The sequence below is a fragment of the Neopsephotus bourkii genome, unplaced genomic scaffold (genome assembly GCF_033783945.1).
Source record: "Neopsephotus bourkii isolate Nb327-2 ecotype Australia unplaced genomic scaffold, CSIRO-AGI_Nbou_v1 NB_1765, whole genome shotgun sequence".
In the NCBI taxonomy this organism is placed as follows: Eukaryota; Metazoa; Chordata; class Aves; order Psittaciformes; family Psittacidae; genus Neopsephotus; species Neopsephotus bourkii.
Window position 1 is genome coordinate 2,122,520 of NW_026902239.1, and position 23,038 is coordinate 2,145,557.

Here is a 23,038-nt window from a genome sequence, read left to right on the forward strand (position 1 = left end):
GGATTTTTACTTGCAACTGTAATAAATATTTATGAAATACTTTTATACTAATGGATAAAGTTATTGGGTTTGAGATGGCATGTACAATTTTATTATTCTATGTAGGTCAATTTATTTTTAGGCTGTATTTTTAGCCTTTAATTACTTTTAATTTACTTTTTAGACTTACCAAAATGAGGTTTTTACACATTTTTAATAAATTACGTTGAACATGTCAGCCATGAATAGTTTGAAAAACACACCAAAAAAAAGAAGGCATTTAGATGCAAATTTATATGGTTTTTGCTTTCCAGTGATTAAATATCCCTTAGAAAGAAGTTCAAACCATTAAAGGACAAATTCTGACTTTATATGGTTTTATGCCATTATGAGAAGCCTACATCTGTAGTCTTCTGGGTTTTTTAAATTAAATATATCCATCCTGTTTTTATCAACAGTGGTTTAAAATGAATATTGTTTTAAATAGTTAATACTTAGGGGTGTATTTCAGAAGGCAACTGAGGGTCAAGAGTATTTTCTTGCCCAGATTATCTTAAGAATCTGGATACACTGCCAATAAAAACGATAATATAGGGACAATACAATACTAGAGTTCTGCGGATGCACAGGAACCAAAGTTCACTTGAAATACTAATGGGAAAACAAACTCAAGCCTTCTGAGACTCAGTCAACAGTTAACTATGAAACAATGTTTCCTTCTTAATTAACTTTTTTTTTTTCAAAATATGTATTTTTTTGATTGTTTTTCCAAGCTGTGAACTCTTCCTAATTTTTTTCACATCTGCTATGCAGGAACTATTTATAATTAACATGTGTTGGGACCCAAAGGAGAAAAAAAGTGAAATGTACCTGAGTTCCCTTGGCTTTCAGGTACAAGTACTGTTACCCCATATTAAAATACGGTGTGCTTATGAGAGCACATATGTGGAAAGACTAATAGTATGTATAGAAGCATGTTCTTTGGCTGATGACCATCATCTCAGAGTTTCCAACTGAATATAAGTATTCAGGTGGATATTAGGGCCAAACAACTGTTTTAAGAAAAAGAGAAAGAAAGAGCACTTGGCAGTGTTAAATGCCAAATTCCCTTCCGATAGAAAAGAATCTGGCTCCACTGAGCATTAACAACTTATATTAATCCATTTTAACAAAAATTATGCTGTTTAAAAGGCCTTGCCACTTTACTCTGAGTCTAATCAGTTGGGATACAGTTTTCCATAGATTACCCTGAGAAAAAGTTTATTTCACGTGACAGGAATTTGAAATCAATTTGCAGTCAATCAAACTACAGTCAAAAGACTTTAAAGTTGACTTTAATTAAACTTCAGCAATGTGACTACCTCATCATCATGAACATAACACTGTCTCTAGTGCCTACATCTGCTATCACCTTCTCATTCCTGTAACTCATGAAATACTGTGAAATGATTACACTATAAGAAAATTTCAGCAGCTGGCTTTGACTCACCCTAACTGAAATTCACACACAAACACATTAAAGTTTACCTGAAAAAGACCATTTTTATTGAAGAAAGTAAACTGAGCCCTGGATATAACTTCAAACTCATCTTGACTTAAATTCTTCAGTAAACTTGGTGGCAGAACAACAGAAGCAATGGCATTTGTCTGATCTTTGTCAAAATCAATCTGTTAAATAAAAAGAACAGAAGAACATGTTCAAACAAAAATGAAGCCATCCATTGTCCACAAATGGGTTCACATCCTTACACAGATATCTAAACATGCGGCTAGAAGTTACCAAACTAATATGACCTGTACCTATGAAAGAACTGATGCAATAGATAAATAAAGGCCTGGGAGGTCTTCCCATTCTTTCAGCATGAGATCAGCTTTCTACAAAAACGTATTAGATAAAACCAACAAACAGAAAATCTCCTCCACTGCTATAATGATGATCTGGAAGTAATGAGATGGCAATAGTAGCAGTCAATAATTTTCAGTAACCTTCAAGATGCTTCTCCTCATACCAAACAATACTGAGAAAAGAAAAATAAGTTCTGAATCCTTCTTTCTTGAGTTGCATCATTTGATCTCCACATCTTAATTTTCTTATGAGCTTTTCTTGTTTCTCTATTACAGAAAGGAGATCTTACAATAATGATTAGCATCATCTCTCTGTGTTTGTCATGCTGTGTAGCACAAAAAGAAAAGACACCTTCTGACATCAATATAAGCTTAATCTATACTTGCAAAATGTCAGGCAGCTGAAAGCCCTCTATGGTATAGGGATATAACAAGTGACCAGGAAAAGAATGAACTTGCATTTCATCAGCTACCAATAAACAATTCTATAACTGCATTCTCTTCCTTCATGGCATTCCACCTTATCCATCAAAAGGGGGGCAAGCCATCTCACAGTGGCTCTAATAGAAAAACTGATTAAAAATTTTACTGTGATATAAGGAAACTCACAATCCTGAGTTCTCCAGAGGCAACTTGATCACGTATTTATGCTTCTCATGATCAGTCACAGGATTCTTACAGCACCATTAGCTAATAGAAAGTTAAAAGCCATAGGCCAGGTTTATTTAAGTTGCAAATTTTCACAGTTTTACTGTGAATAACAGGCACCCTTGGAAATTAGTAAGAAATGGCTCACAGATATCTCCTGACATGGCTAGAAGCAGTTGAATAAATGATTTAGAAAGGATAATGGTGCCACATTAAACAGAAAGTCTGCGTGTGATGAAGTTGTCCGTTAGATACAGTCTGCAAATAGAATGGAAGAAGCTTCTATAAAGAAGTATGGATATATTACAGGAACAATTTAATAATATGAATCACCAAAAGCTAGCTTAGTCAAAGGTTTGTCAAGAAACATAAAAGCACAGGGGACTGAAATAGAATCTTTCCAAATCGCCATGGACACTTTCTGCTTAATATCTACTATTAAAAAAAAAAAAAATAAAAAAATCTGGAAACATTCTGATATACAGCTAGAAGAGTTTAATACTCCCTGATTAGCCTGGGATAGGTCATCACATCACTGGTGAAAAACCTGGGCTTTCACAAGGGAATCTCTCTCCAGCAGGGATAACAAGTATCTTTCTGACAGACATGGAAAATCTAAATGGTGACCCAGCTGCTGCAGACTTTTCTGTTAGGAAGGATGCTAAGAATTCTCAATCAATCATCTGCTGAAAATGTGAAAGTCTTAAAACAAACTCATGCTCCAATAGGAACATTATAAATAATTTGACGGAGTTTGAATTCCATGATTATTTAGTGCTGTAATAAATGATTCCAGGGCAAGAAAATTCCTGGATGTCCTCAAGCCACAGATGGTAATTCTTATTATACATGCAAATATCCCAAACCTGGCTTCAGAATTTTTCCTTTCCTCTTTCCATAAATACAGGATAAAACCTGGAGGAGAAGCATTCCTTTGATAATAATCAAAGAACAATCAGCTATTTAGCTTCATGAATAACAGAGCTAAACAACAGTAGATTTACAATCATTAAAGATTTCTAATAAAAGTGATTCAAAGAAATTTTACCCAAAATTTATATAAACATAAATATGAGAAAACTTGATTACATTACATCCATTTGTATCTATTCAAATCAGCGTTTGAGTTTTGATCCAAAGTTTATATACATAGCACGTAAAAGAAATGCACTTTATAATGCTACTACTACTTTTTCTGGCACTTTTATTACTGTTTTTGACTTTTACAGTACATAGTACTTTATAAAATGATCAGACATGTTCAGTTTGTACTTTATAAAATGATCAGACATATGTAACGTTTGTTGTCTTACCAATTTGCAGCAGGAATTTTGTTTTGTTCTGTAAGTTTATACTCCAGTGATTAGTCTGTTTTTATAATGGCATAATAGCATGTTTTGTTTTAATTCAGCTTTGGTTCCTCTTTAAATTCCTCTTTATTTCCTCTACCAAGTGATGGCTGATTTTTTACTTTTTCTGTTTAATCCTTTTTGTGTTTTTCTCAAGTAAGGCTCACCGCATTCTAATAGTTAGATTCCCAGGAAACTGAGATTACATTACCTCTGTCATAGACTTCTCATATAACTGCAAGAAAAAGACACTGCACTACATTTAAAAAAGCATTTAGGTGCCGTAAGATGCAAGCAGGCATATAGTAGAATTTTAAAAGTTTCAGCACCTTATTGCTACTGATTTCAAAACAATCTGGAAAATTCCAATGGGTGTTCATGTGCTTCTCAAACGCTATTTCATAGCTTTTAGATGTCTAGGCTTTTATATTTGTGAAAAAAAAGAAAAGAAGAAAAAGTATTTTTGTGATGACAAATATTGTAACTACAGCAGCCTGTCTAGATACTCTAGCACTTGAGACCATTCTGCGTTTTGTGTGATAAGTAGTTTTTTTCTTCATTTTTTCATGTCTAGGCTGGTCAAGCTCCACATGAATGTCTTGAACCACCTCAGACATCGCCAATGGAACAACCTATGTGTGGACAACTGGATCAGCCTTACATCCCTATTAGCAGTAGGTTTTTAAACTCTACTGGAATATTGAAGACCTATTTTATCTGCAGAAATCTACATGTAAATACCTACAGTTAGACATCTCAGTCTAAAGCTGAAATGCATCAATGGAGTTGTCTGTTAGTGTACAATGGATGATACAGCAGACTGTTAGAGACTATTTTCCCTTTTCATTATTAGAACGTAAATAGAACATAAAAAGGATATAGTCTGTCCTGGATCTGTAAGGAAAATACTTTTTATCCATATGGAGCATGTGACTTTATCTGGGTTTCCTGTCACTCAAAGAAATACTACATTAATTCGTTTGGATGATTACAAGAAAGAGGAAATAAAAAGAAGGGGAGAATTGGGAATTGTAAGTGGTTTTATAGAAAGCACGGTAAAGACACCTGAACAACAGGCACATTTCATGTTCCAGTATAACTGCTTGTTCCATACCTGGAAATCAGATGCATTATTCTGTGGACTGACACTGAAAGAACCACCTCTGAATGAAGTAGAGTTTATAGAAGACACTCCAAGTGCAAGGTTTCGTGTTGAAATACTCATGGATGGTCCAGCGAACTGGATCTTTAAAGCCAAGGCATCAATAGTTTTTAGAGCTCTAAAACCAGAAATAAATTTATTATAAAAACTGAAAACAGGAAAAAACTCTATTTACACTCCACATTTAAGATGATCCTTTTACTATTGACTACGTTTCTATCACCCATCTGTGTATTCACAAGGAGACACTCAGGCTGTAGATTTAGGCATCTCTGTTGAAAACAAAAGGTCTGATTAAGAAAAACTGACTGACTACATATCACTGGCCCTGAAATAACTTTCCAACAATACTTAGATCTATCCTGTGTCATGTATCAGAAGAATTCCATCACAACACTTGATCTTCATCTTTGTCATGCACATTCATTTTAGTACAAGAAAAAATATTTGTATATCTAATTTGGAAAAATATTTTTGATCGAAATCACAAAAGTTTCATTTTTGTACTGTAGTTGTTCACCTATAAGTAGAAGGGAGAATCCTTCCAACCTTGCAGGTTGCTCTAAAAACCTTGACTTAAATGCAGAAATACTTACTCTGAAGATGATGCTGCCAGTACACTGTCTGAACTGGTTAGAATATTGGAAAAAATTGTCACCACGGTAGAACCCAGAGATTCATCAATTTCTTCATCGTTCACAATTTTTTTGAGCTTCTGCACAACGTCATTTACTTTGTCTGAGGTTAGCTGCTGCCCTTCACCGGTGAGATTCAGAAGCTGATTGGCTATATCAGCTGCATTTTCTGTAAGTGCGTGGGTAAAATGAAGTAAAAAGAGAAGATAATGTATATCAGTCCTGAAATATTCAGAAATACACATTTTTATCCTCATTGTTGAAAGCTACAGCATGTTCTGTGGTACTTGAAATGAACATAAGACTTTATAATTTTAACAAAATTATAATTTTGTGAAAAACTATATAGAACTTGCTGTCCTCATTGGGGCTGTGTCTTTCTTGCCTTAATTTGATTTGAGTTTGCAAATTAGAGCTATTATTGAAATGGCTGATTGAAAGGAAAAAAAGGGAAGTAAGGAATAAAAAGCGTATTTTCTCTTTTTTTTCTCCTTATGCTATCTTTTTTTTTTTTTTTTCCCCACTGGAAAAAACAGTTTCACTTTGAAATGAAACAAATGCATCCAAAGTTACTATTACTGACAAAGTATTAACTCTTCTAAGCTTGAGGGAGAAAGTCTGACCACATTGCAAGTGTTTCAGTTCCTTCAGAAGGTTGTGCTTATACTGGGCTGGCAAGCACAACACACAAGCGTGTTTCTTGACAAAAATCTTCCTGGTAAGGGAAGTCTGACAGTTTATCCAGTGGCAAAATATCAGAGTAAATCACGTGTTAAACCATAAATTTGATGCCACCTGGATAGAAAACTAATGTAAACACTAAATTTTAAAATATAAAAATATTTGAGATTTATTGGAATTTGCAAGTAAGATTTTGAAAGAAGATCGGGCTTCTTTAGTTTGCAGCTGGATGTGGTTTTTTTAATGTTGCGCTTTATAATATAGCTTTTGCTACCTTTACTGTAGAATTTTCATTTTACATGAAATAATGGTCTCCTATATGTCCTGGGTTCAGCAGTAGCAGTCATTTTTCTCCTTCTTGGTAGCTGGTGCAGTGCTATATTTTGACTTTCATCCTGGGAACAGAGCTGATAACAATGATGTTTTGGTTTGGCCAAGGACTTTGTGAGCCTCATGCTCTGCCAGGGAGGAGGGGAAGCCGGGAGGAAGCAGAGACAGGACACCTGACCCAAACTGACCAAAGAGGTATTCCATACCACAGCACGTCATGCCCAGGAGGTAACTGGAGTTACCTGGAAGGGCTAGCTCACTGGGGGGTTGGAGGAGGTATCGGCCAGTGCTTGGTCAGGCTGGGGGGGACGAGTTATCGGTTGGCTGGTGCTGAGGTGTTGTATTCTCTTCCCTTGTTATTTCCTTTATCATTATTATTATTGGTGGTAGCAGCAGTGATTTGTGTTATACCTTAGTTACTAAACTGTTCTTATCTCAACCCGTGGGAGTTGCATTCTTTCTGATTCTCCTCTCCATCCCTCCAGGAGTAGGGGGAGGGCAAGAAGGGGGGGGGGAGAGTGAACAAGCTGTCTGGCTGGGGTTAAACCACGACACTATAGTCTGACTGCAAGTACTCAAACAAGTTAGGCAGCCAGGCTCCCTAGGACCCCTCTATCAGTGAGGGTGCTTCTTCAAGAAAACAAATTAGAACAGGAACTTAGTGTAGGTGCTCTGAATTCTTTAGGCGAGTTCCATTCTCCTCACTAGCTCTGGCACTAAAAATGGGGGCCATAAAATTGTTATCCATTGTTTTATTATTCCTTTAAGGCTAGAATGACACCAAGGCGTATTTTGCAAAGTGAGAAAAAATCTGAAAAGTTCTGATTGTAAACCCAGTGAAGAGAGTGGGAGTCTTTCCACTGGCACCTACAGGCACTGGCAACATTTAAAATTTATCTGAATCTGAATATTAAGCTACCAACTGCTTCAATTCTTGCTGAATTACCTTCAGAGTCTGATTTATTTCATTAATTGGTACCCAGAGCTTTTCATGGATGGGCTGAATTCAACTTGGTGTACTTCCCCAGAATTTAAATATTTTACATTTGCACTGACTTTTTAGAAAGATTTTAAGCAACGCAACATAAAGGAATATATTCTTCCTTAATGTAACTTCATTACAGCAAGCAGTAACCAAGGTCTACAAAACTATTCCTTTAGGCAAAGAACATTATCAATATACACACCTGTGCAATTTCTAAGATCAGGCTGGCCCCAGTATGAGGTATAATTCTGCAGACCCAAATAGCTAGAGGAAAAATGACAAAATTCACATGAAATACAATAGTATGCGTTATATACATTTTTCATAATTCTTCTATAGGTGTCACAGTGGTCAACTCTTCTCAATTCACAACTGTCCTAGCAACACGGCCCCTAAGTAAAATTAAATATATATGCTTGCCAATGCAAATATGTGAACAATTAAGTGACAGTGCTGAGATAAACCCTTGTTCTTTTGGACAAATTCCCAGCTGATGCTATACTGATTTGATAAACTGCATTAGTAGAAATCCTGGCCTTGCATTTCAGGAAAGACCGAAATGTTGACAAAATCTACTGTGCCCTTATTATGACTTCATCAGATGCTGTTTCCATAATTTCCATCTGATACAAATGGCTGTGATCAAGCCAATAGCAAGCTGCGAGAAGAACAAGGACAGGAGCTATGTGGAGATATAAATTTATGCCACCCATGAAAACTGGGGCAAGTCACCGTCAGATCCAGGTCCCAGGTGAGGGTCACATTATAAACAGTTTTTTTAAAATGCTTTTTTAAAAAAAGCCTTACCATAGCAAAATACCCAGATATGGCTCTGAAATTAACCACGCTTTTTCCTCAGTTTTCTTTAAACACAGTCATCATAGCAAGGCAAAGGCAGAATGGAGAATAAGAAAAATGTATCCTTTCATTCGGCACATGACAGAATAAAGTTATTCCTCTATTATAACAGCACACTAGCTGGTAACCTTCCACTGTGGGAAGTACAGGATTAGAAGAAGGCCTTAGAAGAGCTTCCTCTTCTCTCAAAACACATCCCACCTGTACTCCACATTAGCAAAACCTAGTGGATGCAGAGGCAAGGAAAGCATAGCACAGTGCAGAACACATACTTTTTTCTTCTCATGAGAAGTGCTGTACATGGACAATCAAAGGTATTGTGCAGACTACACATGAACAATAAAGATAAGCAATATGGGCAGCAAAGGCCAGAAGCCTTAATTTTTAATGATTCTGAGGTTCTGACATAAAAACAATTTGACTTCTGCACTACTCACTCTACAACAAAAGTTGGTCAATCAGAATCCAGCAGTTCTTGTATAAGATTAAGAGGCTGAGGAAGTGAGTTAGTTACATATAATGCTGGTTGCTTTCCTGTTTGGCACAGATGCTCAAAGCTGATTCATATTCATGTTGCCATATTGTTTTCAAAAAGTAAAAGATCTGGTCTTCTCAGAACATGTTCCAGATGTAATGCGGACAGACAATACTACTGTATTACATGTAATGGTGATCATCCTAAATACTGAAGAAATTAAATAATACATCATAGCCATGTTCAAGGCACTGAAAGGAGATCAAAGCCATATTGTTTTGGTAATATATCAAAGGAAGTAATAATACTACCATTTTACAAATGTGAAATAGCGATACAGTATCTAAATCCTTATTACGTGCTCAGAAAGAAAGCCAACAGTAGGGAAAATTTATGCTAAACCATGTGTTTATAAAAACACAAGTTTAAATCTTTAAGCATAAGATTATCCCCAACTTCAATCGTGACTAACTACTGGCAAAATGCTTGTTTCACAGAATTTCTTGTACTTTCTCTTAATGACATGAGAGGATCTGAATTAAACTAATTACACCACTCATCATCAAATTTTGTTGAAATTTCTTATACAAGTCAGATAGTAGTAGTTCAGAGGTAGCAAATACGAATCTTTGGTTTCAGTAACATAAACATCAAGGCTAGAAGAGAGCAGTTTAATTCTGTATAAAGGTGCTATTTTTATAGTCACTTTGAACATGTATTACTTCTGGGCCTGAATTGCCCTACAGAAGTAGTAGATGAGCCTTTTTTTTTTCTTATCAGTGAAGTACATACTCTTACTGTACACACATAATCTCTCACAGCATAGAAATCATCTTCCTGAAATACAATACCAGCCAGCGACAGCCATTATGCAGGATGCAGTTTAACTATATAACCAGAAAGTTGCATTTGAAGCTCTCAGCTTCTTAGATATTTGAAAACCTACCAGGTTCTTGATGCAGTCTGAACAGAGCTCCCATGGCATAATGTGAAGTTGGTAACAGTTGGTCTGGTATCTGGCCAAAAGTAGTTTGGAGGGTTTTCTTCTGCTAAACATTTTTCTGTAACAATAAAAGTGTATCAGTGTTAATGGTAAATTTCTTCATCTAATCATCTTCCACTTCTTCCTCATCTTATCACCCAGTCTACAGCGCAAAGCTGTCTTTACATTAAATACTTGGTTGCTGTCTACAGAGTAGTGGCAATGGAGGGGGCCACAACAGGGGACAATATATAGTGCTGGTTCAATCCTTGAGACACAGGATTGAACATGCATGCTGCGCATTCCACATGCATCCACCAGCCCCCACCTCCTCCCTCTCAAAGGAAGGGCAATCTCTGCAAGAAGCTGAATGGCAAAAGATGAGAGCTACAAGGAAATTGATTAAGGACAGCAACTGGCAGGAGCACAAACAATGGGGTGGAGGAGTGGGCATGAGGGGCCTTGGAGGTCCAAAATGTCTCATTAAAGCTCTGGCTGTAAATCACACTTCTTACAAAAGGTGCTGTCAGGAACTGTCCCAACCTCCTTGAACCAGACAGCAAAACACTGACTAAAGCAATCTGGACAACTGTGTTTGTGTTAAAAGAGGTATCTTGAGCACAGCTCTCTGAGATTAGTGGAACAATGAGGCTTACAGGAAAAATTTAGAATTTGAAACAGCCATACCGCTTGGCAACGTGAGATTAGTATAGCACAGAAAATGCTTACTTATGGAGAAGCAAACAAAATCTGTTGTAACAAAGCCAAAAACTACCTACCCACTGGATCAACATCCACAGTATGAATCTTATATCCTCCTTCCATGGTCCCATTATTACTTATGAGCTTCTGTCGGATGTCTTCCTCTTCTAAATTGATGTTGTTGGTAGAATTATAAACCAGAAGAGCCAAAACCCCAAAACTGCAAGGAAAATTATAAGTGTTTTAGTCAGAACAGCAGAGGCCAAATGTGTGGAAATAAAAATATCTGAGAAATTCTGGTTTTCCTAGTATGGAACAATTATCACCAAGACAGTGTTGCTCATTATCTGTAAATTGCTTTTTTTTTGTATATATAAGGCCATGAAAAAAAGTACATTTAGGAAATTTCATCCTCGAGTTACCATTAAAGAAGCACCTTATCAAAGGAGCTAAGAAATGTTCTCAGAAGATTTAGATTCTTTTAAAAGATAAAAGCATAAAGCTGTGAGTTCTAAATGGGCCTTAATTAAATTTAAAAATCTGGTTGCTGATGGCTGAGGACCTTAAAAGCTGATTCATCCCACCTTACAAAACTTGGGAAAAGTCATCCAAGAGGGTCTGTCTCTTAACTGACTGCAGAAGACTGGAAGATTAACAAAGAACAGATGTCTACATTTTGATGTACTGAAAAACACCCCAACACAATTCTGAAACTTTTAGTCCTAATTAGGGAAGTCTAGTTACTCAGATGAGTAATTCAAGTTTGAGCAGCAGTAGCTGTTTTGTACTGTAGCCCACTGCTACTTTCTTGGGCATAAGAAGTAGTTAAAAGTGCCCAAGTCTCTTTCCTGTGAGAGAAATAAAACAGTCCCCACCCTTGTCCAAAAACATAGCTTTTCTGGAAGGGAAATAATGAACAGAAAAAAGTTCTCACAGGACACAGGAAAGAAGCTCAGAGTAGAAAGCTCCTAAAAAATTACCTCCTGGTACACAGAAAACACATGTTGGAGAAGAGAATGTCGGTACCCAAGAGCATTGCTTGGCTCTGGCTAGTAGAAGGTGACGCCACTGAAGCATGGAACATTGGCTCTTCATGTTAGCCAAAATGCAGAGAAAAGGAAAAAGCAAGCCTCCTTTGGGTTGTCTTCATCATAGCCTTGCCCTTGGATACCCAGCAGTCTGAATGAAGACAGACCTTTGCAGTGTGTGAGGAGTTCCTGGCAGCCTAGGAAGTGGCAGCACTGGCAGCACTCATAGAGTGAGCAGGGCACACATCAAACAGAGCTGCTTTCACTGGCAGCACCCAGTGCAAGAAAGCAGCTGTGAGCTAAAGGATCTTCAAGTCTACTTGAAGACTAGAAGAAAAATCCTGGGTGTTGTATGTAGGAGGGCTGGTACGGTTTTCAGTCACCCCTTCCTAGACAGACCAGGGCTTCATTTCCAAAAATCTTTCAGAAGGATATCCCCATGATAAGAGCTCAGAGTTGCACTTTCCAGAGGCACCTAGTCTGTTACAGTATAAAACTACAGCTTACTGCACAGATGTTGCTCTTAGATGGCAGATTGAACTCTCTTTCTCTCAGACATAATTCTAAAAACAGAATACCTCCAATACTTTTGAAGCGCTCTCGTTAGTGTAATGACATTAAAAGAGCTGGCATTAGAGCAACCTCTCAGTCTAGGAAAAAAACTACAAATGAAAAGCAAAGCCCAAACCTCATAAGGAAACCCTGAATGTTAACTAAATACTCCACACATTTTACTGTTGCAGATGTAAAGTAAATAAAATATACACAGTCCTTGGTTGGAGCCTTTTTTTTTTTTTTTTTCTAGGTTTGGGTTTGTTGTTTTTTTGTGGGTTTTTTTTTTTTTTTGGTTGTTGTTTATTGCACACCAGTACACTTTCCTATTTTCTTGCCATATCCACTGTTTTACTGGTAACATTTTGCTGGAGAAGTGAAAAAGCGACAACCTGCTGGCGTGGCTGGTTGCTTCCCAGTGGATGTATTTTAGCAGAGAAATTACAGGTATCCCTGGCTAGGCCACTCCTACCCTGCTTCCAGAGATAGTGAGTTCCTCCTAACACTCTTTTGGCCTCTGGGGAGTGTTCAGTATATGGCAGTAGGCTCAGTAGGATGGATATACACCCTTGCAGGCTTTTGTTATATACCTCGCTTATATTATGTGGCACAAGTTTATTACGGCATTTATTTTTAGCAGAAGCATGGAAATTGCCTATGGGATTGCCAGTTCCTTCAGCCCTCCAGCACTTCAGCCCCAGTCTCCTGGCACTTAACCATCTTTCCTAAAAGATTCTGGCTTCACTCATCTATTCCCTTTACTTCAGAAGAGGAAAACTTAATGTACTGATGCCACTCCCTACCTCAGCACTTTGGCTGCAAAACAAAAGTCATCAGTCACTGCTACTGCTATGCTGCCTATTGCAGGATTCCCAGCTCACCAAAATGATTATTTAGTACTGTACCGTAACTGTGCAGAGGGATAACAGCAACAAAACAGAATGGATAATGATAGATGAAGTAGAACCGGTTACAGTTATCTTGAACAATTATAGAGAAGGGTATTGATTATGAAGCACTGATAAAAATAATCTTTAAACCACTTTGATATTTGTGTTCTGAGAAACTCTGAGAGCACAAGTCATGTATACTCTGTAATAAGAGCCTCTTCCATATTATGATGAAAGCAGTTTCTATAAACTTTTCAGAATAACTCATGCTAGCTTCCCAAAGTAAGTAAGTACCTTGTAACTTGACAACTGGCGCAATATGAAGCTGAGCGCTACGTTCCACTTTTGTCACACTCAGATCCCAGGAAGAAAACATTTTAATGGTGAAGACCAAAAATTCTTGCTTTGGGAAACAGTAGGCCTACATGCAAATAAATGGCAACACTGCTACACTTTGACGGTTATCACTGGCTTTAACACACACAACCTTACATCTTTTTTTGTGTGCCATATAAAAGAAGAGAGATTCTCAATGCAGTAACCAGATACAAGTTGTGCATCACCAACAGCAACCTGTACTGCTAGTACTACTGCAGTCAGTATAAAAAACTGGACTGTGGTGTAGGTAAACACCATGGGGATAAGTATTTGTGCTTCTCTTCTCTTTCACTGAGCAAGGAAACAGGGGAAGACTGGTGTCTATCCCACTTTTTCCTGGTCTGTTGAGCTAAGCTGGCTCACAGAGAGGAGTTTATAGAGCTGCATCCTCATCAAAAACACAGAAGGAGGTGGTGGGAGCCTATGCTGCCATGGCACGTACCACAAAGCCGGCTTTCTTCTCCGGCAGCGTGACTCAGAGCTATTCCAGGACTGTGTGCCTACACACAGGCAGTGGTCTCACTGCTACGCAATGCAAGAAGCCTGAAGGAAGGATTAACAAACCATGTGAACCGTGCAGCACAGACTCCCTCATACCTGAAGATATGTGTTTGATAACTAGCAATGCATATTTCCCCACGCATTTCAGTTGTACTAAACAGGCTGGACTAATACTGAATTATTGTGGTTGCCAAACTGTTTAACAAATCACTATTTATTTCCTTTGTAGTTAATGTTACTTGATTTAAATAATATAAAGAATCATTTTAAAAGCACCTAAGTACTCAGGGAGTCTATACTTCCATGAAAAGTCACTGGGAATTTCATTCCTAAGTACCTTGGCATATTCAAAAAAGTTTCAAGATGTCAGAATCATATTCTTTACCAATGTTGCAGTTATGCTGGCTTTGAAGAAGCAGAGATGGGTAGCTGTAACTCAAAACTGTCAGCACAGGTAGGCCATCTAGTCACCTGTGAGCACTACTAACTTCTTCCCATTAAATGGACAAAGAGCGAGCTGATTATTGCTTAAGCCAATCATGAAGATTTACTATAAACAACAGACAAAATATTAGAAAACACACAGAATGAGACAGAATGAAATGTGAAAATAGAGGGAAATTAAAAGTATTCCACAATAGCATCTAAGTTGTGGATCAACTTTTACTTGAGTTGATTTTGACTGTGATACCATTAAAATGATCAGAATAGAGAGAAAAAAAAAAAAAGACTGGCCATAAAAAACACATTCAAAATTATGACAGGGATGAAGCTGTTCCTTTCTCAGCAGAAGGTTTTATTACAGAAAAAATAAAAAAAATCACAGACATGAGGACACAAAACCAAAATCTGCAGCTTCTTTTTAGACTACTAAAAATAAAAGAATTCAAAGCCTTTCTCTTAAGTCAGGGGCACTGTATCCGAATAGAGCTGTAAGCAGCAGGGTCATACCTCTATGCCTGTCCTTTTGACTTTGGGCCTTACTCCTCCTTACAGATCTGGTGTGGGAATAAAAAAAACTAAGGCTTTTAAACAGAAACCACTTATAGTACATGATGATTTGGTATGAAGACTGTTAGTAGAGAATGTAGCAGAAGGGGCTGGAATCCTTCACATTTCAACATCTTGTTTTCACTGAAATGTTTTTGGTTGTGCTTGAACTATGTTCCAAAGATACAAAGAAAAACCCCATTCCCTAACACAGTACTTCCCTAAAAATGGCATCTAACAATGTCAGCCCTACACTAAAGCCAGTTAAAAGTCACTGGAAAGACAATGAAAGTCACTGGAAGTTGGAAGAAAAGGGGGTAGCTTCAGCAGAACACTAAGAAGCGATCATCCCTCAGTCATTTGGGAGGAATTCCCAGATTTCTCCATCTGTAATGAAGGCTTTATTTATAGGTCATGGACACAAGATGCCACTGTGGAGAAACCTGTGGATTTATGCTTGGCTCTTTGTTGCTCAGTTTTTCAAGCAGAAATGTTACACATAATGTACACATTATGTGGCATGTTAAAATGCTGCTCAGCACTGGTCAAGGCTGTTCTTTTCTGACTTCAGTAACACTGAAGTTGAATTCGCAGGGAGCAGAGGTGTGCCAGGTCCATGTTGTTCCTAAAACCTCACCAGCAGAAACCAGGAAAATTTTAAAAATAGAAATAGGCATCACAGATGTGTTCGTTTATAACAATAAAGTGACTATTATTTCATAAAAAATAATCTTAAGTAACCTACAAAGAATGCAAAAGGCAGATACTTTACTTGGTAAAGATACATAGGACTATAAAAGTAAAATTATGCTGCTCTGATGTTGCTAGCTCCTGTCTAAAACTATTACGCAATTTAATTAGCTTAAGTTTTATCCAAGTGCATTAAAATTTCCTTTAAGCAACACAAGACCCAAGAACACAGCATGCAGGAGCTTCAGTCTGCCTCACTGACACTGGTGGCACAACTCCCATGGACCTCAAAAAAGGGCTAGGCATGCCTATGGGCAGCTCTGATTTCCTGCTTTCTTCTCTATTCTCATTCCTAAGAGAAGGGATTTCTGTTTAAATTTAGTGGTCTTTACACAAATGGTCACCACTGTGGTTTTTAATTTGGATGAGTTGCTTAGCAGTACTAACATTAATGTTTTCCACAGTAGAAGAAATTGGACACGGGAAATAGGCCAAAATTATGACAACCAAGTAGTGGATGTTGGAGCAAGCATAATCTTCTTTATATATTAAGCAGAGAAAAGGTTCTAAATTAATTGGGACCTGAATTCTCAAGATTACTAGCAAAATTAAAGAAGAAATAAGAGGCAGTGGAGTGGAGTTGTTTTATAAAGACCAATTCTGGAGGCAGCCCTATAGAGCCATTTGACAAGACCTAGGATCAGTAGGACCCTTCTGAGAAAAAGCAGCAACAGGAGTCACACAAGATTCTGAAAAAGCTTCAGAGTCATAAAAGGCAAAGAATTAATGAAAGAAACAAACACATTTATCATTTATCTACATCAAATTCACAATTATTTGTTCAAAATAATGGGGTACCATTCTGAAACTTAATTTTGAACAGCTGCCCTCTCATTAAGAGATGGCAACAGTATGACCAGAGTCAAAAAATAAACACAGACATGAAGTCAAGTAAAACTGTGATAACATGCTATTAAGGTAGTTAATAATCTACTGAAGTATTAGCTTGATATATTGCTCTCATACAGATATCTCACAGTATTAAAGGTGCTGATAATAATATGCATTTTGGACTTGGCACTCTATCTCTCATCACCATGTACATAAACTCGTAACAATCACAGTGTACTTTGGATTTCTGCAGCTCATAGAACACAACAATGAAAGATTAAGAATCCAGTTCCATAGTTTTGTTTTGTTTTGCTCTTCTCTAGAATACAGTACAGTTTAAAATATTTATTTGGAAAACACCTATTTTTAACATGCCAAAAAAAAGTCAGCTTCCTACCTCCTACTTCCAGCTTCTATTTCTTCTTTACATTATGCTAACAATTCTTGCTCTTTCACTTGCAAGAAGACTAAGTGGAGAGAGCGACAGCAGAAGTGCCTTGATAAGGTAGCAGTGTGGTAAATAAGGTTGAAGCAAAGAAAAATGCATAGGAAGTATTGGGAAAGTTCTGGGGGGGGGGGGGTTGTATTTGTTTTGTTTGTAGTTTTGTTTTGGTTTTTAACTGCTGTATAAAATACTAATCTAAAAGGTAAGGAAAAAAGATGCAATCTGAATAGTAAGAATATGACTTGATCTAAAGAGAGAGAAAACTTCTGAAAGAGCAATTTGAAGAATTATAATAGTGCCTTAGAAATGAAAAAGGTTATGATCCTGGGGGAAATTCAGAAAAGAGAGATAAGGTTTTGTGAGTTACAGTAGGATTATTACATTCACTTCTGTAAAGGTAGTTAAGGCCATGATACTTATGGGTTAGGTCTTTAAACTGTGGAGTGGAATCCTGTTCAGGTGAACATAAAGGGAATAAGAAGTAGTTAAAGCTAAGAGAGGTAGTGGAATGGCTCGAACTACAACAGACTCATTCTTGCCTATCCAAAATGGAGAAACAAGAAAGCTGGAGAGGGACTTTTTACAAGGGCATGTGGGGATAGAACAAGGGGAAATGGTTTTAAACTGAAAAAGAATATATTTAGAAGATATTAGGAAAAAAATCTTCATTATGAGGCGCTGGCACAGGTTGCCCAGAGAAGTTGTGGCTGCCCCATCCCTGGAAGTGTTCAGTGCTAGGTTGGATGGGGCTTTGAGAAACCTGGTCTGCGGGAAGATGTCCCTCCCCTGTCATGGGGGTTGGAACTAGATGGACTTAAGGTCTTTTCCAACCCAAACCATTCTATAATTCCATGAAATAAGAAAATCTTCAGACAACTATTCACTGAAATAATTTATATGAATGTTTAATTACAGAACCTGCACGAAATCCTGCTGTAAGTAAGTTATATACAAGATCTCAGCCTTAACATTTCAGTGGATCACCTGAGTAGTGAGAAAGTAACATTACTTCCATCAGGGATTAAAAATTTCCAACCTTTAACCTGTTAATTTTTTAAACCCCCAAATGTTACTCTGGTATCCTGTAGGATTTCCTTAGAATCCTACCCAGGACAAAACCAAGAAAGTGGAAAACCTAACAAAGTATCTTGAAAACAATGATTGGATAATAGTTAAAAAAACCCAGTTTGTTTTCTGGATCTTCAGAAATTCAATAGATTTCTTCCTTGCAAAATCTAGAAATAGATTCAAGAACCTAAAATAACTGGAAACCTGGTGACTCAACCCAGGAACACTGAAGACTACTGGTAAGCTGATCCTTATTTTTTTTTTTCATAAGGGAAGCAATATATAATGATAGACATATACTTAGAAGACCTGAAGCTGGGAGAATACCAGCTTTTCTCAAACATTTCTCCTGTAAGAGGTAAATGATGCATGAAAATACATGTCAGACATGAAAAATACATGAGAAAACAGCAAAAAATCCAGTGTATATATATTTGTAAATATGCACATGTTCTTATACAATGCATAAAAGGTTTAATTTTTTAGTCATGTATCATGCAGCTCAGTTGCTAGGTTGGGCAGAATTTTGACTTCTCTTTTAATACTTTTCTAAGTAAACATGCCCAGCATAACAAGCCTGGTTATTTGAAGAACAGTAATATTTTGCATGACGTGATCAGCATTTATACTAAATTTTTCAGAACTGTAAGAAAATACCAGTTGGTCTTGACACAAAGTGAACGAGCCCCTGAGAAGTTTTTCATTAGACCTCCCCTGAAAAGCCTTATGACATACTACAAATGTGTAATTACATTGCTTCTGAAATTACATATGATAAGCAAAGTAAATAGGAATGAGGGTACTTCCTCATAACTATCTAGAAGTAATTTAGTGCTGTATTCACTGTCTGTCACAAAGGGAGGGAAAGGGAATTACCAGAATTACTAGAATAATTTCTCCCCCTTCATCTCTTTTCTTTTTTTCTTTTTTTTTTTTTTTTTTTTTAAATAGACCAGGAATAAGAAACAAAATCCAGAAGACAGGACTGTGGGAAGGTGAGACAAGAAGAAATCAGGTATGCAGTCTAGGGGAATACATGCTGACAGGCTGAGCTGCTAGCCTCATAAAAGATGCAGGAATAAAGATGGGGGAAGTTTTATATTCCTCAGCAGTCTTGGATTGTTGGTAAGACCTGAGGCATGGTCTCCACTTAAAAGGTTCTGCTGGCATAACCATATCAATTAGAAGTGGGAAAAAAAGTCCAAGCCACATCACTACACCTTAATGCAAATGTAGGTCAAGCAGCAAAACAGCCCATTTAGAGACTGGGTTTACACTATACCAGCTAAATGGTTTTGCCAATAAAATCTGCCTTTCTGCTGTGGGTGTGTGGGAAGGAGATAGTAACTTTTACAAATCTTTTTGCGTGTAGCTAAACTCTAGAAAACTGGAAGCGTCAGTAGCTACTCCCTGCTGGTAAATTGGGAATACTTGGCTACCTCTGAAATGAAAAAGCCCAGCTGTTACTATGGCAGTTTTCGAGAGTCAGAAGTCCTTTCCCGTGAGATTTTTGCCTACTACTGCAAACAGATACATCCCATACCCACTTGTTGCCCCTTCCTCACAAGACTAATAATTCTGTTTTGGTTTCCTTTCCTTACTTTGGTTCCAAGATTCACTCCCTCCCCACATATCTCTCAGAAATCAGACTGCTGCTTTCAAAGAAATCCCCCAAGGCCCAATTTTCAGGGGGTGTGACCCATCTGACTTTCTTTGGCTGCCTTTGAGGCTGTCCCAACTCAAGTGCCTCTGGGCCCAGCAAAAGTCAGGAAATGAGAGCATATGGTAAATAGTTTAACTCACACTTGTTTGACTTTCAATTGGAGCATGATTTTTCAGTGTTTTGCATCTAGTAAGATGTCCGTTAACTCAAAAGACTCTGGTTCAAGAGAAAAAATGCAGTGACGGTGGATAGATAGCAGTGCACCAACGCTTGTTGCTAAAGCAAGCTGGGTGTGCCGTACCCCATATATATGATATGTCTATTCGGTTTTGTGACAGGTGAAACCTGAGCCCTGAAAAGGTGATCTGTTAAGGTTTAAAGCTCAGTAGGTTCAAACCAAAACAAACACGATAACCAGTATTAGGTTTTTGAACACATCCAGAGCACACGGCTCATCAGCAGGCATACATATACACACTGGCAGCATATGCCAAATAATAGACAATGAATCCAGCAACAGACAACAAACCCCGTTGTAAAGCCACTTGTATAGCAGCCGTTGCCTCTATCAAGAAAATGTCTTTAAAAATGTTACCTTTTAATACTTCTTTTTTCCCTTGTTCCCTCTTTTATGGAGCCAGGGTGGATGCTATGAAATAAATGAATATTAATTAGGGTGGGCTAGTTCTCAAAAGGAACATAGCATAAACTTCTTTCCCCTATCATTTACCTGATATTGACCACATACACAGTGTAATTCCAGTTCTGGAAAGTACGGTTTAGCTGAAAAACAGAAATACATTGATCAGGTAAATAATGAGATGTCCATAGGACACTGTTGATTAAGAGAGAGTTAGAAATTCACCCTTCTCCCCCCTGAGAAATCCCCTTCATTTTTTCAAAGAAAAGAGAACACTCTCCCATTTCAGTGAGGTGATTGTTGTATTAGATGCATAACTGGCAGTGAGAGATGTGGGCTTTTTTACTGACAGAAGGAAATCTTCTTAAGGTCCCAACATGCTGAATGTGCATGGGATGCTGAACTTTTCCTTTTTTCCCGTTCTTTCTCATCTTAAATTCCCAGAAACAGCCTTTTAATAATCTTTTTTTTCAGATCTTTGTACTATATTTTCTGAGTGGGCAATGGGTCCTCAGTTTTCCCACTGGGAGAAACTTCTGTATACTCTGGTAGGGCCAAGTGACACCTTTACAGATTTTCTGGCTCAGGCACCTATGTACTTTTGCTTGGTTACTGCTGTCAAGAGACTTGCACCTGGCTGTATTTCTGGCTTGTAGACGACTATTGGTTTCTTTAGCTTCTGAAAGCTGAAAGTCTATAGCTTTATTAAAAGAAACATAAAGAATAATTGCCATATATTATATCATATTTTCATGTTAAGTAGTTGGTATAAAGACTACTTACAGACTGAGTGCCATTATGTGAACTGTCGAAAAGGACAGAGAATAACTGTACTCAGACAGAAGGCACTTTCAGAGGCAAGAACTTCAAAAATCCTCCACCCAGAGAGCCCAGAAAGAAGCTTGTTTGATAAATGGGCTGAAAAAACAGGGCTCCAACAGAAACCCCAACAACTGAAGTAGAGAATATTAGTGTAAATTGCAAAATTATATTGCCTCACACAAATGAACATTGTCTTTTTTTATTATTTCTATTACTATAACTTCAAAACCATGTTAGTATTTTTTGGAGAAAAATTTTGCTCTCTATAATGATGTTGGAACTTAAACATCTACCTCTTTCAGTGGGCAATTCTGATCTCTCCATGCTTTCCAAAAGTTCAACTACCATCTACATTTCTTAAGAAGATGGCTAGTATAATGGAGACATTTCAAAATTTTATCTATAATGCTTAATAGCCCTAGTTAGACCTGAATTCATTACCATGTAAATCAATAATAGAAAGATTTTCAGAGAACACAAATTAAGAATTTAGTTAGTAGCCTCCCCCCCCCTTTATTTTTTTTCTGATTGGTAACATCAACGGGGCAGATTCATATATGTAATCACAGAGGAAAAAAAACGTAACTTACCCATTCTGCAACCACATCATGTACTTTCAACGTAGCATCAGAGTTGGAACTAAAGACAACTATAGATATCCTGTAGAATAGCCCACCTGTTAATTAGAAAATCATTATAATGTTAGAAACTGAGCAAATTTCCCTTTTTAATAATGAGACTTTAGTTCCATGATGATTATAAAGATTGGGCTGAAACCAACATACAAGGACACCTCAAACTCCAGCTGGCATTATAAAATTTTGGAGTGAATAAGCCCTGTGGGCTTGGGCTCATTCCCATTAGACCTGTCGAATTAGACAGGAATTTCCCCCTCCCCCCCCCCCATATTTTTAGAGACACGAGTGATATGAAAACTCACAAATGCATGTATAAATAGTATTTTGCATATGCCTTTAATATGGTATGCAAAAGATGATGAGAGCGTAATGAATTTAAGAAATTATCATAATTACGGTAGTCTGCAACACGATAAATTTTGCTCCCAGTCGTATTGTTATAATCCAGAATTCAACCACTGCAGATTACGCTTAAAGAGAGCAGATAAGGCTCATCAATTGAAAATCACAAGACACCTGACAGCGTAATTAGGTGGGAGAAGGAATACCCCATTCTTGTTTTCACAGTGCAGTCGTTGCTCTCAGGCCTAGTGATGGCCAGATGGTAGAAGAACTCACATTAGCTTTAGAAAACTGGCAACTGAACAAATCATCTTTCAGTCACAAAATGTGTAATACTTGGCTTGGGGCAATTTCATATTCAGTAAAATGGTTTTGAAATGGCACAGGGTAAATATAAATTCCCTTTAAGCTCAGGAGTTGGTAAGCAGCATTGGAAGATTACACGTCTAATAAGTAACATCAAATCATGCTATATTCTCTGTTAAAAGCTTATACTTTTCATAAGTCAAATTAAGTCCTTGAAAGTAGAAAATTGGACTTTGGGCAAGTTGAAAACACTTGCAAGATTTGGATCTCATTTATATGCATATATCTCTGTATATACATATATTCAATTTTATATGTATAATGTAACTTTCATATGTGCTATACCAATACACACATACAGAAAGTGTGCATTATATATTTCATATATAGTCATATATATAATTATAAACTTATTTATATAATCATGTATATGGAAAAATCGCCTTAATATAGGAATATGCAAAGTATGTCTAAAATCAGATATAGTAACTATAAACTAGTCAACATCCTCAAGATCTTCACCAGATGGTTACCCAAAGCATGTTTTAATGAGGTGAAGAAAG

At 37.2% G+C, this 23,038-nt stretch overlaps 1 protein-coding gene across 1 annotated transcript in view; it reads right to left on the reverse strand.

Annotated features, from left to right (window-relative positions):
• The window catches only part of ADGRG6 (adhesion G protein-coupled receptor G6), a 108,225-nt gene that overhangs the window by 23,957 nt on the left and 61,230 nt on the right, over window positions 1-23,038 (reverse strand). Inside the window, exons 7-15 of the mRNA XM_061378406.1 lie at window positions 21,780-21,865; window positions 20,458-20,510; window positions 20,323-20,376; window positions 10,709-10,851; window positions 9,894-10,008; window positions 7,817-7,878; window positions 5,580-5,787; window positions 4,936-5,101; window positions 1,507-1,647 (exon numbers count right to left, since the gene is read on the reverse strand). Of these exons, the coding sequence (XP_061234390.1) occupies window positions 1,507-1,647; window positions 4,936-5,101; window positions 5,580-5,787; window positions 7,817-7,878; window positions 9,894-10,008; window positions 10,709-10,851; window positions 20,323-20,376; window positions 20,458-20,510; window positions 21,780-21,865 (1,028 nt within the window). The remainder of the gene's footprint in view (window positions 1-1,506; window positions 1,648-4,935; window positions 5,102-5,579; window positions 5,788-7,816; window positions 7,879-9,893; window positions 10,009-10,708; window positions 10,852-20,322; window positions 20,377-20,457; window positions 20,511-21,779; window positions 21,866-23,038) is intronic.